Source organism: Eublepharis macularius, chromosome 11 (genome assembly GCF_028583425.1).
Source record: "Eublepharis macularius isolate TG4126 chromosome 11, MPM_Emac_v1.0, whole genome shotgun sequence".
Classification (NCBI taxonomy): Eukaryota; Metazoa; Chordata; class Lepidosauria; order Squamata; family Eublepharidae; genus Eublepharis; species Eublepharis macularius.
Window position 1 is genome coordinate 25,240,641 of NC_072800.1, and position 16,284 is coordinate 25,256,924.

General features: G+C 41.3%; 1 protein-coding gene across 1 annotated transcript in view; it reads left to right on the top strand.

The window, feature by feature from the left end:
* AMPH (amphiphysin) overlaps positions 1 to 15,733 on the top strand; it is a 138,194-nt gene extending 122,461 nt beyond the window's left edge. Inside the window, exons 19-23 of the mRNA XM_054991453.1 lie at positions 1,681 to 1,737; positions 6,637 to 6,795; positions 10,980 to 11,228; positions 13,212 to 13,313; positions 14,380 to 15,733. Coding sequence (XP_054847428.1) covers positions 1,681 to 1,737; positions 6,637 to 6,795; positions 10,980 to 11,228; positions 13,212 to 13,313; positions 14,380 to 14,484 — 672 coding nt within the window. The 3' untranslated portion in view covers positions 14,485 to 15,733. The remainder of the gene's footprint in view (positions 1 to 1,680; positions 1,738 to 6,636; positions 6,796 to 10,979; positions 11,229 to 13,211; positions 13,314 to 14,379) is intronic.
* Positions 15,734 to 16,284: the final 551 nt, after the last annotated feature.

Below are 16,284 nucleotides of genomic sequence, written 5' to 3' on the forward strand. Positions count from 1 at the left end.
TCCATAGCAACATAGCTGACAGCAGTTGAGTTGGCCTGGCATCTGGACACGCTTTGAGCGTATGATGCAATTGCAGGCAAGTCTGGCAGACTACATTTTAAAATGGTATATAAAGTTTTGAATACAACATGAAAAAAAGAAGCTTTGGATTTCAGCTCGTGGAATTCTTTTCTGAGAAGCAGTTATACAAGCCTTCATCTTGAAAGTATAATAAAATTCCTGAGGTTCTCTTTTCTAATTTGTTTACAGCTACTAAGGGTGGGGGTACATCAGAAAATGTGTTCTCGCTCCCCATCTTTTCAGTCTTTTTATCTGACCTTCCTCAGAAATTTGCTTCTACTGACCTACATGCCCCTAAGTTGGCCAGTCACCCAATTTCTATTCTTCGACATGTCAACAATGTTGTCTTTTGCAAGAAGGAACTAGGAATTTGGAAAGATGGCAGTCCTTGTTCCAGTTTTGAAAGTCACTTCCATCTCAGAATTCTTGCTACGTACTATGCGTTCATGAGCCAATTTTTTTACAGGTTCTTTTAGAGCCGTGCTTCAAAAGCATTGCAGACATTTTCTGTCTGGGTGTACATTAAAATGCACAGTTCAGCCAAAGCTAAGCTCTTCCACATCCCCTGGATTTCAGTGGGAAAGTGAAACGTGCTTAATTTCCTGTAGTTGAAATTGGTAATACTGCAGTGTTAATTTGGCTGGAGTAGGCCTCGGTAACTGGGGTTTAGCATCCTAGTTTATAAGCAAGAGAACAAACCACAGCGCTACCCAGTGCAGCTGTCACAACAAACAGCAGTTTATTTCAAAGCAAGTTTTCAGTTTCCATACCATGGATAAACTGAAAAGGGGGAGCAAGTATCCAAACCTGAGAAACACTGGATTTCAGCAGGTGCAGTTTTTGTTTCACACCTTTTTCTGGTTTCACACCTTTTTCTGGTGAGCTAGGTGCTGAACTGCTGATTAAATTTATCGAATGGCGGATGGGATGTCTGATGCTGTGTCTTTTTTTTCTTGTGTTGGATGAATAGTTAAGGGTTGGCGTATTGTGATGATGACTGTCAAATTGGTTTGAAATATCTTATATACCGATTCATAACTGCCCTGCAGCCCCCTTTTAAGGAAAAAGTGTGGTATAAATGCATTGAATTTGTTGCTGACATCTGAATGTAGGTCAGTGATTCTGTTCAACATTAGACCAACAAGCAGTTTTAAGTAACTCAAGTCCTTTATTGAAGGGTTGGAAAAACCAGATTTTTAATGGTAAGCACCAATTTTTCGGAGTTGAAATCAAAAGTTTAGTCCTGAAGTCTGCAGTAAATATTCCAGATTTCTAGGCACCAGCAATGATTGCCCTTGGTACGTTTTTCATTCTGCAGTCAGGAGTTGACCCGTTTTAGAAATAGACATTGTGATATTCCTTGAATTGGCATTCACCACTTCTATCACCATCATCTTCATAGAATAAATAACCTTGTTTTTTTCCCTTATTCTTTTTGCCTTTGATCTGATGGCATTTGAACCTGCCTCCTTTGTATCACGCCTCTCATCAGCACTTGCTTTATTATCCTCACTGCGGAGTCCCTTCCCTTTGCATTTTCATACTGTGCTAGCTAAGCTGATCTTGCACTTGTGAGAAGCCTAACATCAGTGGTATAACTATATTTCTGATTTTATGAAGGATGCTGTAGAGGCAGGGATGCAAGAAACCACGGAATTGGCTGAGAAAGAGTGTGAGGTATGTACGAACTGCACTCTGGGAGTAGCAGAGAATATGTTTAGAGAGCATGGTTGCATTGCCAGTATTACCTAGCCAAAGGTAAGGAGTTGTGTCCTACTACTGCACTCAGAAACAAATTTGTGGAGCCTGCCTTCATCCCAAGGAGGCTTTTTGCAGCAGAAGCCTCCTTGGGATGAAGGAATGCTCCAGCAGGATATTCCTTTGGCTATCTGCTGAAGGGAGCGGTAGGATACAACCCAGGAACTTATACGTTCCATTGATTCCATAAGGAAAGTTCACCACATGCTTTAACTTGTACTTTCCCCCATTGCAATTAATAGGAAAAAGTTCTTCAGTTTGGCCAAGTTTTGTCCTAAGTTTATACCCTGTTATGTGTAGAGCCTGTGGCTTTAGCCGTATCAAAATAATGGACATTATTATGTGATATTTCCAAAGGGTGTTCAAAGCCGATGAATTTGGTAGGTCCGGGTTACCATTCTAGTAACCTGCAGCAATTATCTAATTTATCTTTGGAAACCATTGTATCATGCAGTTATGGCTCTGAAATCCGTTCCTCAAATGCAGCCACAAGAGACTTCTTATGAGGTCACCGAGGAAGTTGCATGCTCTGTGGACATGAATAGTGTATAACTGCAGTGACTTACCTGCAGCCATAGTTGAAAGCCAGTTGGAAAACCACCGATTTACAATGCCAACCAAAGCAGAGTTAACACCCTTCTTAAGTTCATTGGAGTCAGTGTGCTTAGAAAGGGGTAAATCTGCTTGGGACGGCACTGTAAAACTCTCAGCTGTTTTTGATGGAAATGATAAAACCGGGTTCTATACACCATCTTTTAATAGAATCTTTTTCTGTGTAAACCAGGGTTGCCAGGTCCCCCCCACCCAAGTCCGAACCAGGGGTGGAGCGTGCGAGGGGCAACAGGTACTCACCTGTGTGCACCCATCCCCCAGAGATGGTGTCATTTCTGGCATAACCTGGAAGTGACAGGTCGTGCCAGGGGCTGATTCGTTGCAGGAACATGCACTTTTGTGCCTGTGCCTATCTGCTTCCCCCCTTTCCAGAAGCCTTTCCTCTCTTCCTGCTTTGTGAGTAGCAGCTGGAGACAGCAGCTGGTGGGTGTTGGGGAAGGAGATCCCCCCCCCCTCCATACTGGGGAACTTGGCAGTCCTGGTATAAACTAGACATTTGTTTCTGCATTTCACAATAAACAGAATTAAAAGTTTAGTGTGAAACTGAAATTGGCAATTGGCTGCATGGGCATGGGGTGACTGCTTAAGTTCATCCAAAAAAAAGTTGGGTGCATTGTGGCTCAAAACCAAAACAAATACAATGTTGAAATCTGAAGTCCATCTGATGCCCTTGCTAGGACCCAACAGAAGAAAAAACTGGTTTGTTATGGTGAAGCTGACCAGAATTGATGTGCTCCGTGGACTTGATAGTACAAGGATGCTGCTGTACACTGTTGATGGTACACTTAACGGCTAGCCAAAAGCAATTGCTTCCCAGAGCAGAGAATATCCACAAAACTATTTGCTTAATTTATATAATTAATTTGTACTTGAATAAAGTGCCAAAGTGCTCCACTACTATTCAGTATTTCCTATAACAGTCCAATTAACCATACACTATATCCATCTATTCTCCAGAGAGCCAGTTTGGTGTAGTGGTTAAGAGTGCGGGACTCTCATCTGGAGAACCGGGTTTGATTCCCCACTCCTCACTTGAAGCCAGCTGGGTGACCTTGGGTCAGTCACACCTTCTAGAAGCTCTCTCAGCCCCACCCACCTCACAGGGTGTTTTGTTGTGGGGATAATAATGGCATACTTTGTAAACCGCTCTGAGTGGGCATTAAGTTATCCTGAAAGGTGGTATATAAATTGAATGTTATTATTATTATTGTTAACAAATATTACATATATAAGTTAATTACAAAAAAAACATACATTCCCATTTCATTCAATTAAATACTACAACAATCCAACTGGTGGAGAAGTACACAGTCTGTACAGGAAAAGTCTTGAAAAAATAACGGCAGGTAAGTCCTCATATTGTAATGATGTCTATTCCGCTGTAGTAGCTTCTCATTCAATGCCAGTTTCCATTAATACGTTCCTGTGTTTCTATATTACAGTTCATTTGTTCAAACACCCAAGAAGATAAGTGCAATCCAGTGCAAAAAATGCAAAAGACGGCAACAGATTTTGCCGGCATATCACCAATCCCGTTTCGTATGTCACTTCTGTATAGGCTTCAATTGTAATGAACAATCTATAATAAAAATTACAATTACACTCATGTCCATTCCTTTAACCAGCTACCATGGAAAATCATATAAATACATACTCACAGAGACAAAAACATTCAATAGCTCACCACCATGTTGGTATATGATGATGGTCCGACACGAGTTGGGCGTTGACAGACCAACTAATTAATGATTTCCTTACTTAAAGCAATTGCAGCCTCCTTATACTTATCCCTGAGTGTTTAAAGAGCCTCCTTACAAAAAGCAAGAAAAGTCAATTCCATTATTCAAACCATTGGGAGACAAACTGTTGAGATGAAAAATCCATTGGGAGTCTAATTGTAAAAGTTTTTGTTGGGTATTCCCTGCTTTACCTGTATCCACAACATCCAGCACAGAGACTTTGAAATCTCTGGCTGTTTGATAGCAATGAATAAAGTGCTCTGCTAAGGGAGCCTCCATTGTCCTGTTCTTCATGTGTGATGCGTGCTCTTGAATCTTAACTTTCAGCAGGCATGAAGTACTGCATACATAGAATAATAGGCAATTACATTATATTAAGTATATTACATTTGATGTCCTACAGTTCAAAAAAGTGGCTGGGTACAATGGTTTATTGGTAGTTGGATTGATGATATCAGAAACTTTCATTGACAGCGGGCCAATGTTACATCCGCCACATTGGAAATGTCCCTTGGGGGTTGCCTCCTACTCTCCGACTCTACAAAAATTTATTGAACTAAAATGTCTTTCAAACTTACTGTCCTGCAGTACCCTATAGATGGCATCTGATCACAACCCTCTATACTAGATATCAAGTGTCAGTGTTTACACACTATATTTCCAATAACGGGTGATAGTGCTGTAAAATCTTTTGCCCAGTGGATTTTTCATCTCAGCAGAGTCCTAATGGATTTTTCGTCTCAACAGTACAAAGAATTACCTGTCGTCGTTTTTTCAAGGAGATTTTTCTTGTATAGTCTGTGTATTTCTCCACCAGTGGGGAATAGATGGATATAGTATATGGTTAATTGGATTGTTATAGGAAATATTGAATAGTAGTGGAGCACTTTTTGCAAGTATAAATTAATTACATAAATTAAGCAAATAGTTTTGTGGATCTCCTTTAGCTCCAGGAAGGAGTTGCTTTTGGCTAGCTGGTTGGTAGTTCCTGGGGTGGCCCTCTTAGTTTGACAGATGGTACACTTATAGCGGGCAGCTCAAAGGCAAGGTCTGGGCAACAAAATCATCCCAAACAGCACTACCAACTTGTTTTCTAATCTGCCTAATAAGCTAAACTTTATGTAACATTGAAAACAGGAAACTCTTTAAGAATATATTATCATTAAACACATTATTGGCATAATAGTTTTTGCCAAAATTATATACATTTAAACAAAAAAATCTGGACAATATTGGGTATGTCTACAGGATGATCGAAAAGATCATCCTGTAGACATACCCAATATTGTCCAGATTTTCATTCTCCAGTGTTCTCTGAAAAATTGAGAATGTCCTCAGACTTTTTCATGCTGTATATTTGGAACTAGTGGAATGCTTCATAAGACCAGTTTTTTTCTGCCTCAAAAAGAGAAAATATTACATAGATTATTTTTTTTCAGAGCTCCTCAACATTTCCCAATTTTTCATTGGAAAAATTGAAAAAACTGTCAGGCCTTTTCATACTATACATTTTGAGCATTAAGAAGCATTGTGCTTATTCTAAAAGAGAAAAATATTTCATAGGAATTGGTTTTCAGTGTTCTCCAAAACTGTGCAATTTTTCTGTCAGAAAAATTGAAAAGGCCTTGGGGGAGGGGAATTTAAAGAATTTTCTGTGGGGGGCTGTGCCCTCACATTGTTTTTACTTTGACATTAATTGATCATCATAAAACCAACATTAAATGATGAATTATCTAAAACATCAACAATTGGCCAATAAAGCTACCATAAAATACGAAAAATGCGTAAAGCAGCATCCCCAAAACAACTAGTCAGAGAAACTATAATAATGTATGTCCAGCCTTTGGAGAACGGGGAAGAGAATTAATGTCAAATGAATAAATAGCCCTTTTTTCTCATTGCTTTGAAAGCATTAGTGAACTGAAAAAGCCGGCTTTCTGTATTGCACATAGCACAGGATACTTATTCTATACATTTTATTGTTGTATAAGATGCATCTGTTACTATTGTCACTTCTGAGGCTGGTATAGGTGATGCAATCTCATACATGATGCTAATATCACTTGATTTTTTCTACCGCATATTATTATTCTCAGTGAAAAGTCTCAGCTGCATGAACTGACTCCATTGACAACATAGACCAGAGACTTTCCCACAGTTTCTTCCCACATAGCTCCAGAAACTTCTGAAACCTCAAAACCACATTTGAAAGGGTCAGCCATCGGCCTTTCCCATCCTTTCTTTCTCTAGCCAAGGTCCTTAAATGCTTCTAAATCATGATGGTGGAACCAGAAGTGCTATGGGGCAATTATGAGCCATGCTTTTCTCAGAGTAGAAAAATACAGAAATGCATTAGCACCTATCCCAGGTGTGACTACCTGAGCTCTTTTGAAAAGGTCTTTTTGTGTGTGTGCTTTGGTCATATTCCAAAGAGTTTATATGAAGAATGTTGTGGTTCTTGTGTTAGTTACAGATGGATTCTGTTGTGGAAAGCCCAGTAGCACCCGAGAGTGTCAGTATCGCTCCCATAAATGAAGGTGGTGACGTTGCTGTTGTCACTGAAACAGAAGAAGCTGATAGCAGTGACAGACCTCACACTGAACAAAAAGAAGCAGCACCATCTCAGGTAAAGGCAGCAGAGTTCTTTCAGGGTCTGGTTTGGTTTCATTTTGCAGGAGCTTTTCTATTCTCTGCCATGCACTACACTAAAGTACTAACCCAGGGCTCATTTGGAGGGGGAACGCGCCGGCACAGCATTCCGTTAGAGCTGAAAAGTGGTCACGTGGGTTTTGGCCCCGCCCACGTGATTCCTTTTTCTCCCCTCTTCCTCCCCTCCAAAGGAGGCTAAGCTGTTTCAATTCATTCTGCTGCTTTATTTTCATTCGTGAGAGAGTGAGTGAGTGAGTGCAAGCTGGGCTGCTGGGCTTGGATCTCCAAAGGAGGGTAAGCTGCTTCAATTCATTCTGCTGCTTTATTTTCATTTGTGACTAGTGAGTGAGTGTGTCCGTGCAAGTAGGGCTGCTGGGGCTGGCTCTCCAGAGGAGGGTAAGCTGCTGTGAGTTCATTCTGCTTTATTTTCAGGAAATACCTGGAGATTTTGGGGGAAAGGGGCCTGAGGGGTGGGTGTTGCCTTCTGACACACTTCCGGTGATGTCAGGGTGTGTGGCAAATGCTAATGAGATATGCTAATGAGTTCCTGCAGTTCTTTCTCTATGAAATGACCCCTATATACGGTTTTATACCTATATACGGTTTTATACCATAAATGCCTTTGCCTTCCCCAAAGAATTCTGGGGATTTTAGTTAGATGAACTAACAGATGAACAGAGGTCTTACCCCTTTGTGTCAGTCACCAATCCCCTGTACGGTGCATGTGAAGAGCCGCTAATAGCCAATCAGCATCCATAGATGGCTGAGGAAGCCTGACTCTGTGGGGGCCCAAGAGAGAGAACCACTGTCCGCTGACTTCAAAAAGCACCTCTCTTACACTGGGATGCTCAAGTGACTTCCTTTCTGTGTGGTCTTATATTCAAGTGTACGCTGTCTCCCTAGCAGTGCAGGTGTATCCACAATGGGAGAAGTGTAAGATTTTTTCACTTGAGCGTCCCTGTGTAAGATGTCTTGTGTAAAGAGACTCTGAGTGTGTGCCTAGTGTGTAAGCCAGCTGATGCAGTGAATGTGTGGTGCTAAGCTTTGCATCTCCAGCGTGTAAGTTGGGAGAGAGCCTGTCTCAGGAGATTATATAACAAGTCACTCTGCACGTTACTTCTTTTACCAGTTCTCCACAGAGCCAGCTTGGGCTCTGCACAGATACACATCATCTCAGGGATTGGCTTCTATTAAAAAAAATAGCACACAAATAGGCTCAGAAAGCTGCCGCCGAAGGGGGGAAAGCTCCTGCCTTTCTCCCAAGCTCTTTTCATGTGCAAAAACAATGCAGAAGGGAGACATTTCCCCATTTCTGTGGCGCCACGTGGAGGTATTGTGTGCATATGAGGCAGCGGAAAGAGGAAAATTCTCCTCCTCTGCACTGTTTTTGCACAGGGGAAAAGGCTTGGGAGAAAGGCAACAGCTTTCTGATCCTATTTGCATGCTGTTTTTTTAAAATAGAAGTCAATCCCTGAGGTTGTGTGTTTCTGCGCAAAACACTGGTTGGCTCCATGGAGAACTCGTAAAAGAAGTAATGTGTAGAGTGATTGCGATGGTCTGACTTTTGTGGGAAACCTGGCTAGCACAGTGAATGCTTGAGGAAGAGACTGTAACCATGTCTCAGGGCCCAGTTTCTGAGGGACAGTTAATAAGTTGTAGTTTCTGAGAGGAGCTTGTATTTACACTATGAAGTTAAAGGAAGGCCAGTCCTTGCCACAGGAATAAGAGTATGACTATTAATTGTTCTCTATGCCCAGGAGTTGACACTAAAACATTGTAATGTGGATGAGCCCAGCAAAAGCAACGTGTTACTCATAAACAGTTTTAAACCTCTTTACTGAACCTCAGTTCTTTCAGTCATGTAATTGAATAAAAATTGTTGGTTTTTCCTCCCGTTTCCCTGGTGACTTATATGTAAGAACTGCATTTAGAAGGCCATTTGCATTCAGCCTGTCAGCAGGTTTATTTATTTACATTATCTATAGTCCACCTTTCTCACTGAGATTCAAGGTGGATTACACAGTGTAAGTCAATATGATCAACAGCTGGGACATCCAGTAAATGATACAATAGAGATTGCACTGCAGCAATTTGGGAAAAAAGCTAAAATATGACATAATGCTAAAACAAAGCATAAGCAGTGAAATATGTGATCAAACTATGCAGCATTCTACCTTTCCTTAAATGGTTTTTAAAACCCTGATACAGGTGAAATGCTTGAAGTTTGTGTAGAGATTAGAGATGGACACGAACTGAAATACGAACCAAAGTTCAGCACGAACCAGGCCAGTTCATGGTTCGCAAACCAGCGGTTTGTCAGAGCCCATTTCTGATGAACTGCCACAAACTTTAGGCAGGTTTGTTTGGTTCATTTTTCGGTTCATCACTGCAGACAGCCTGGTGCAATGGGGGTTGGGCTTTCTGCAGACCCAGAAGTGATGATTTGCTGACCTGGAAGTGACATTTTCATGAACCAAAGAAACCGGTTCGCAAATTGGGGCAGATTCGTGAAAGTTCGTGAACCATGAACCTCATAGTTCTTTTTTTCCAGTTCATACCCATCTCTAGTAGAAATTAACCCTACCCCCACCCATGCATGCCATTACAATTACTAGAGTTTCCTGAAAAGAATGACTGTTTTAAGTTTACAGTGTAAATATTCCTACTGTAAAGTTATGTTCAGTCAAGGCCTATCCCAAAACAGAAGTCCTGCTCGAGTAAATTGCTTGGTTTAAAATGATTTTTGTTGCGTTTATTGCATAACCTCAAGTCATACTTATTTATTTTTGCAAGATCCCCTTTTTCTTACAAGACTGGATGTAATAAGAGGGAATTTTTAGAGAAATGTTATTTTGAGTGGCACAAATGGTTCAATGATCTGTGTAGAATGTTGAAGTTTCATTTGGGATAGGCTCTGATAACTGTGGGAAAGAATGCTTGAAACGAAGTAGCTTCCAATACTTCAGACATAAGAGATTGTAGAACATTTCCAGTGGCTGGGGGGCTAGGAATTATTCCCCTCATTAGCCTTCCTCCGACTTGTATCCCTTTCCCTATCATTTCATTTATCTCTTCTATTTCAGCCCACACCATTTTAAAAAAATCCAATCTCACTTGAATCTACCCTGTAGTTGTTAGTTGTGGATATATTTATACCAAATTCATTCACTCATGAGGGATTCCTCGTTCAGTTAAACAGAAGTGAAGCCTTGAAGTGAATAAATAAGGCAAGAGTGTCCGGGAGTTGCTCAGCAGAGTACATGTCAAGCTCTGGATCTGGAACACTCTTTGCAATTACAACACAATTTAACAGGTTGGATCCTTCCAGCATTTTCATTGGTAAGAGGGGCCTCTTTTGACTATCTAAAAAGGCTATGCTGGAGATTAGGGAGCCACATGAGCCTGGCAGGAGAGGAGGCTGCTGTGAGGAAGAAAATTAAACAAGACCTCCCTCCTCCCTCTTGCACAGAGGAAATGTTGGAAGGATGTAATCCTGTGAGCACAATCCAGCCACACTTGAGCATTCATAAGTTCCACTGATTTCAGTGGGAAGACTTTGAGAAAGTGAGGTCCCACAAACCAGGAGGCCAGCAACTGCCCATAGATTCTTCTAATATGTCTGGCCATTATCTGAACAGGGACAACACATGTACTTTGCAAGCTCGTACAGCGTTGGGTTGTGCAAACTGACTAATGCATTTTCCAGAATCCTGGTGTGTACCAGAGCTGTGTAATTCTTACAAAATAGATTTGTTTCCATGGTGCAGATAACATGGTGACGACGTGTACCTGGAGAATCACTGGTAGTGTACACTCCCAAAATGTGCAGATGCCAGGCTCCTAGAACTCATGGACATAACGTCTGAAAAGGGCTTGAGTCGAGCATGTTTACTCTGCATTGTGCTGATAATCTGGTTTTTCTGGTTGCTGATGTAGAAGTTGAGCATGCTGCCAAATTTCTCTGAAATCCATAAAAGCCATTATTGTTATATTCTACATTCAGCAATTTCCTGAATGTGCTGAAAAACTTGCGTTTTGGAATACTTACTGTTCTAGCTGAATGGAGACCAACCTCAATAAGCATTTAACTACTCTAGACGATGATCATTTTTTAATTGTTGGTTTGTATTGTTTCCCTTGTGTTCCCCCCCCCCCCCCAAGGAAAATCTCAGCAACATTCCTTCAGTGGTAATAGAGCCAGCATCCAACAATGAAGAGGATCACGACATTGTAGTGAACGAAGCAAAAGACACTGTGGAAGACACGAGTGCTCAAGGCACTGAAGTCCTGGCTGGTGAACCTTCTGAGGCTGCAAGCGAGCCCAAAACCATCAAGGACGGCCAGTCAGCACCTTCTGAGGAACAGCCTGTGTCAGCAGATGATAGCATGCCGCCCGGCTGCCTCTTCAAGGTTTCCTTAAGCCTTTGCCAGTTGCCTTTTACTTCAGCATTGTGTCACAGAACGAAACTGTTTTTCATCCACGTTTCATCAATATAAATAAAGTGCATAGAGAATTCAAGCGTTAATACACTAACATGGTGACACAGAAATCAGTCAGACATAAAAAGCTGGCTCTTTGGATGCCACGATTTTGCAAGCATGGAACACTTTTTAAAAGCACATTGTTGCCATTTAGGGCTGTGAAGATATGCTTGTGAGAGTGTGGGCACAGTGCCTGCAAAAACTACAGCAGCGAGAGTAGCTGAATAAGATTTCTAGCAGTTAGAAGTCAGGGGATTATAGTAATTCCTATGTGTATTGTACACATAGATCACTTTCAAGATTTTTTAAAATGTAAAAATGTTGGCAACCATTAATATGCTATAATGTGCTTAATTATTACATTATGAAAAGTGTTCAGTATTTTCAACATTATGAGTTTAATTTAATATTCAGATATTCTGGTAGTCCTGCCAGTAGTGACTACCGGTGTTTCTGTTCAAATAATACATTTTCGTTTATGTACTACAGAATTTGTTTTCTACCTTTGCCTTTCCCCCCTGCCTCTTAGATGACAAAAATTAAAAGGCATATACTATGGTAGCATAGGGTGAAGCAATTTGCAATTCTTTCTCAATACTTGCAGTTTTTCTTATAGAAAACGAAGTCCTTTATAACTTTTATGCCAAATAGTACAATTTTATATGCTAACTAGGTTATAAATGCTCAATTTTAAAAAGAGGTTTAGATTTTGCAGGCAAGTAAATGTTTCATATATTTCAGTTTCCCTCACTTTCCTTCTATTTTTCCCCAAGGACAAAAAAAGTTCCCCTCACCCCATGGCTTTAAAACTTTTAGAATATTTACATCTCTAGGAATAACTCTGCATAAGGTTGCCCTATAAATTGTACAGAACAGAAAATGTCCTGTTTATATTCATTGCAGTACATACATACTCACACTGCCCCAGTTTTAGATTGTTTTGGTGTAGAAATTATTTTTTAGCACAGACAAAACCTACAGGTCTCTAAAGTCAATGCACTATTAAGAAGAGGAAAGATGGGCAGCCTGGCTCAGCTCTGTAAAAAGCGTCTCAAGGGAGGAAGGGCAAAGGAGTCTTGCTTCCTTTTCCTGTGATTCTGATCAAAGGGCGGGGGAGATGTGGGCACCCAGACCACGCTCTAAGTCTTTTGGGTAGGTTTTAGTGGCCTGGTGAAAAGGACCACAAGGGCAGTTTCCATTGTTTCAAGCAGCCCCAAGTCTGCCTGTTCCTATATAAAGTGGCCCTAGGCTGTGCTTTCCAGAGCTCTTTATTCAGACTTGTACCCAAAGATAGTATTTTCTAGGTAGCCATGATACCCTGTTGTAGCAAGGTAAAACAGAAACCAGGTGGCACTTTGAAGACTCACCGCGTTTATTTCAGCATTACGTTTCTGAAGAAGTGTAGTCTGAATTATGTTGGAATAAACTTGGTTAGTCTTTCAGGTACCGCCTGATTTGTTTTATTTTTATATGGCTTTTATTTTTATATGGCTTTTAAATAAATCCTATTAGCACTCTGGATCAGTTGTTTTGATGTTTTTCTACCAATTGTGGTCTATCCGTTTGGAATAGGGATATTTTCATACTTTATTTACTTTATAGTAAATATAAACAAGCTTTTGCAAGCTAGCCTGGGTCTCACAGAGACTCAGGCTAGCTTACAAAACAGAGAGAATAATTCAATCAGACAGCATAATTCAATGCAATAATACTAGGATTACAGAATTAGAAAGCAATGCAAACTGTCTAAGGCATGACGCAACAATGCAGAAAGTGGATAGCAAGGGCATTTAAAAGAAAAGGGACATCTGAGCAACATGCCACACTTGAATAACAACGTCGGTGAAATACACGTGCTGTAAGAACATCTGCCGTTGTCCTAGTGACAGCTGCTTGTTTTCTGCCATACAGGTTGAAGTGCTACATGATTTTGAGGCAGCTAATAATGATGAGTTGAACTTGGTGCGTGGAGATATCGTGTTGGTAATCCCATCAGCAGCAGCGGCGGATCAGGTAACCGCAAACAAACTGTGACCCGGTTCACATTTTTTTTAAAATTGTATTTTGCATTAATCATAGCTGGGCTGCTAAATGTCAAATGGGTTGTCCGCATTCTCATGTTCTCACCCATTACTCTGCCCTTGCAAGTAGCAAAATATTTTGGACTGGCGGTGCTAGAGGAATGCAAAGTCTGTCATAGCGAAATAGAGGAGATCTGAAATGAAAACCTGCACTTAGTTAAGTAATGCTGTTTAAAAGACTAATGCCAGTGCCATAAAATATTTGCTTACTTTGGCTCAGAATTCTGCACATCCCAGGGGAAAAGTGTAAATGGGATGAAAAAAAGGAAGCCTGTACTTGAAAAGTAATCTTTGTCTGCACAGGCTGTAACTTTTAATGATTGTTGATGTATTTTTTAAAAAACATTATTTTGTTGAAATATTTTTGTCCTACTTCTCTAGCATTTGAGGTGGCTATCAACCTCACCACGATAAAACATAAGGAAAAAACAGTCATTAAAAATAAAAAAAAAATACTTTGAACAGCTGCAAGCATCTGAGAAAGAATGATAATTATACTATATTCTTCTTTTCAGGCTAATAAATTTTTCCCAATGGAAAACAAGGTTGCACTTACTTGTAACTGCAGTTCATTGAGTATCTTCTGTGCAGGCACACATTCCCTTCCTCCTGCCCCACGGTGAACTCTCTTGTAGTTTTTTGTTTTCCTTGAGGGGCTTACAGTGGCTCGGGAGAACTGAAGGCAGAAGGCGCTTCTCCTTCAGGGCATGTGACCATTTTAGAAAGTTCTCTCTGCCGCTGGCCATCGCATGGGCAGTCCCAATGTGGAAATGCACCAAAGACTGTAGATGAATTTGTAGCAATGAAAAACAAACAAATTTAAGAGGCTGCTCTGGGAGAGAATTCTCGGGGCATTCTTGGTCCAGGCACAATGGAATGATGTCTGGTGGCTGCCTCGGACGTCACCAGTGATTGGAAGAATGTTTAGTGCATATATGTACACACAAGAGGTTAGCATTTAAAGTCTGAAGGTTTCCCTTTCTTCTTCTTCCATGCAGGAGGCTGGCTGGTTAACGGGCATTAAGGAATCCGACTGGCTTCAGTACAGAGATGCAGCTATTTGTAAGGGACTCTTCCCCGAGAATTTCACCCGCCGTTTTTAATAATTCTCAGCTCAGGCATGAAGAGCACTGTAGGAAGCTCGGCCCCTACATTTCCAACCTCTCCAGTACACAGGAGCCCACTTTTACAGATGAGCCGTCCCAGTTTACAGACTGGTGCCAGACCCAAAACAAACAAACAAAAAACCTGGATGATGCATATCAAACAAGCATGATTGCAAGAAGTTAAAAGCTAGCATATTCTGAAGCAGTACGTGGGGGGAAAAAGTCCTTCTTTGTTCACATAGATGTGGCAACAGGTTTGTTTGTACTTTTGTCCGAGTTATGGTGATCCTGTACCTTGATCCTTTCCCCATGCAAATCTGAGTAGCCTCCTCAATACCAGAACCTTAACTTCTCTGCACTAAGTGTATCGTATTGTTGCTGCACTGCAGAAGACTTGAGTAGTAACCCTGTAGTAATGAGGTCCATCTATTCTGATTTTCAGTGTGTGTGTGCGGGGGGAGGAATCTGCTGCAAAGTTTTTCAATGTTCTTTTCAAACATACATAAATATATATGAATATATGTATATACACACACATGCACGCAGATGTATTGTATGTGTATATGACGCAGTGCATAAAGATCACCTGTAGTCTACCGGCAGTGTATCTGCCACAAAGGGCGTGGCTTTCAAGAGCGGTAGCAAACCCGGAAAGGAGCCAGAAGATCCACAAGTCTGTCCCTGGCTATGGCATATGGTCAGGGCTAAATTCCTGACTGTGTAGCAGAGGAAAAGGAAAAGCCTGGTTAGGGATAAAAAGCTGTAGGTTTGTACAGTAGGGCTTTCAAAAGTGGCGCTCTCTGAACTGGCGGAATGCCTGCCCAGCCATAGGCTGCCACTGATCTGTATGCATTTACACATATCCTTCCCCTTCTTTGTAGTTCCTTGATGTAGTATTGCTCATACAGGCATTTTGTTCTTATTGTCTGGCATTACAGTAAAGAATTCCGTTCCAAATGGGAAACCAGCTGCTCCATTGCCAAAACCATTAGACGATGATATCTGCCTTTGTAATGCAAAACTATCATTCCGAGATGACAAAAAAATGTATCAAGCTCACGTTCAAAGCTGCTATTTTTAAAAAAAACACCAGGGAAGGCATGGCTCAGTCGCCTCTGTATTACCAACTGCTACAGCTAGGGATGAGATATTTCAGATGAGGGGGGCGGGTTGTGATGCTAATTTTATTTTATTTTTAAAATTAATTGGATGGGTGATACATTGATTCTAGTCTGAAAAAAAAGATTAATAAACACAATATATTTTCACTATATGTATTTATGCAGCGCACCTTTTAAAGATCCCTTGAAAGGAAAAAAATGTATCCTGTATCAAAAAGTCATCTGTAACTATTATGTTTTTCAGTGTTGTGTCATTCAAAATAAAACCTTTGATCAGCTCCACAAGAAACTCAAGTGCTTCTCCTGACTCCTGATTTTGCACATAGGCAAGTACGTTCCAAAGGCTGCTGGTGCATGCAGCACTACAACTAATGTCTCTCCCTTTCCCCCCACCCGATTGCTTGGTTCTGTGCAGCTGTAATTCTACATGGTGAGAAGCTGCCTATCCCAGAGTGCAGGGTGTGTGTGCAGGGCCAGCCCGCCCATTAAGGCCACCGCCTCAGGGTGCTAAGGCACCAGAGGGGCGCCAGCCCGGGGGCAGGGGCATGCGCCACGGAGCTGCCGCCGCCGGCCAGGAGTGCATGCTCGCGGCAGCAGCGTGGGGCAGCTGAATAAGCAGCCCTCCATTCAGTTGCTCTGCGGGCCAGGCACAGCCGGCGGCCAGGGCAGCCAGCTG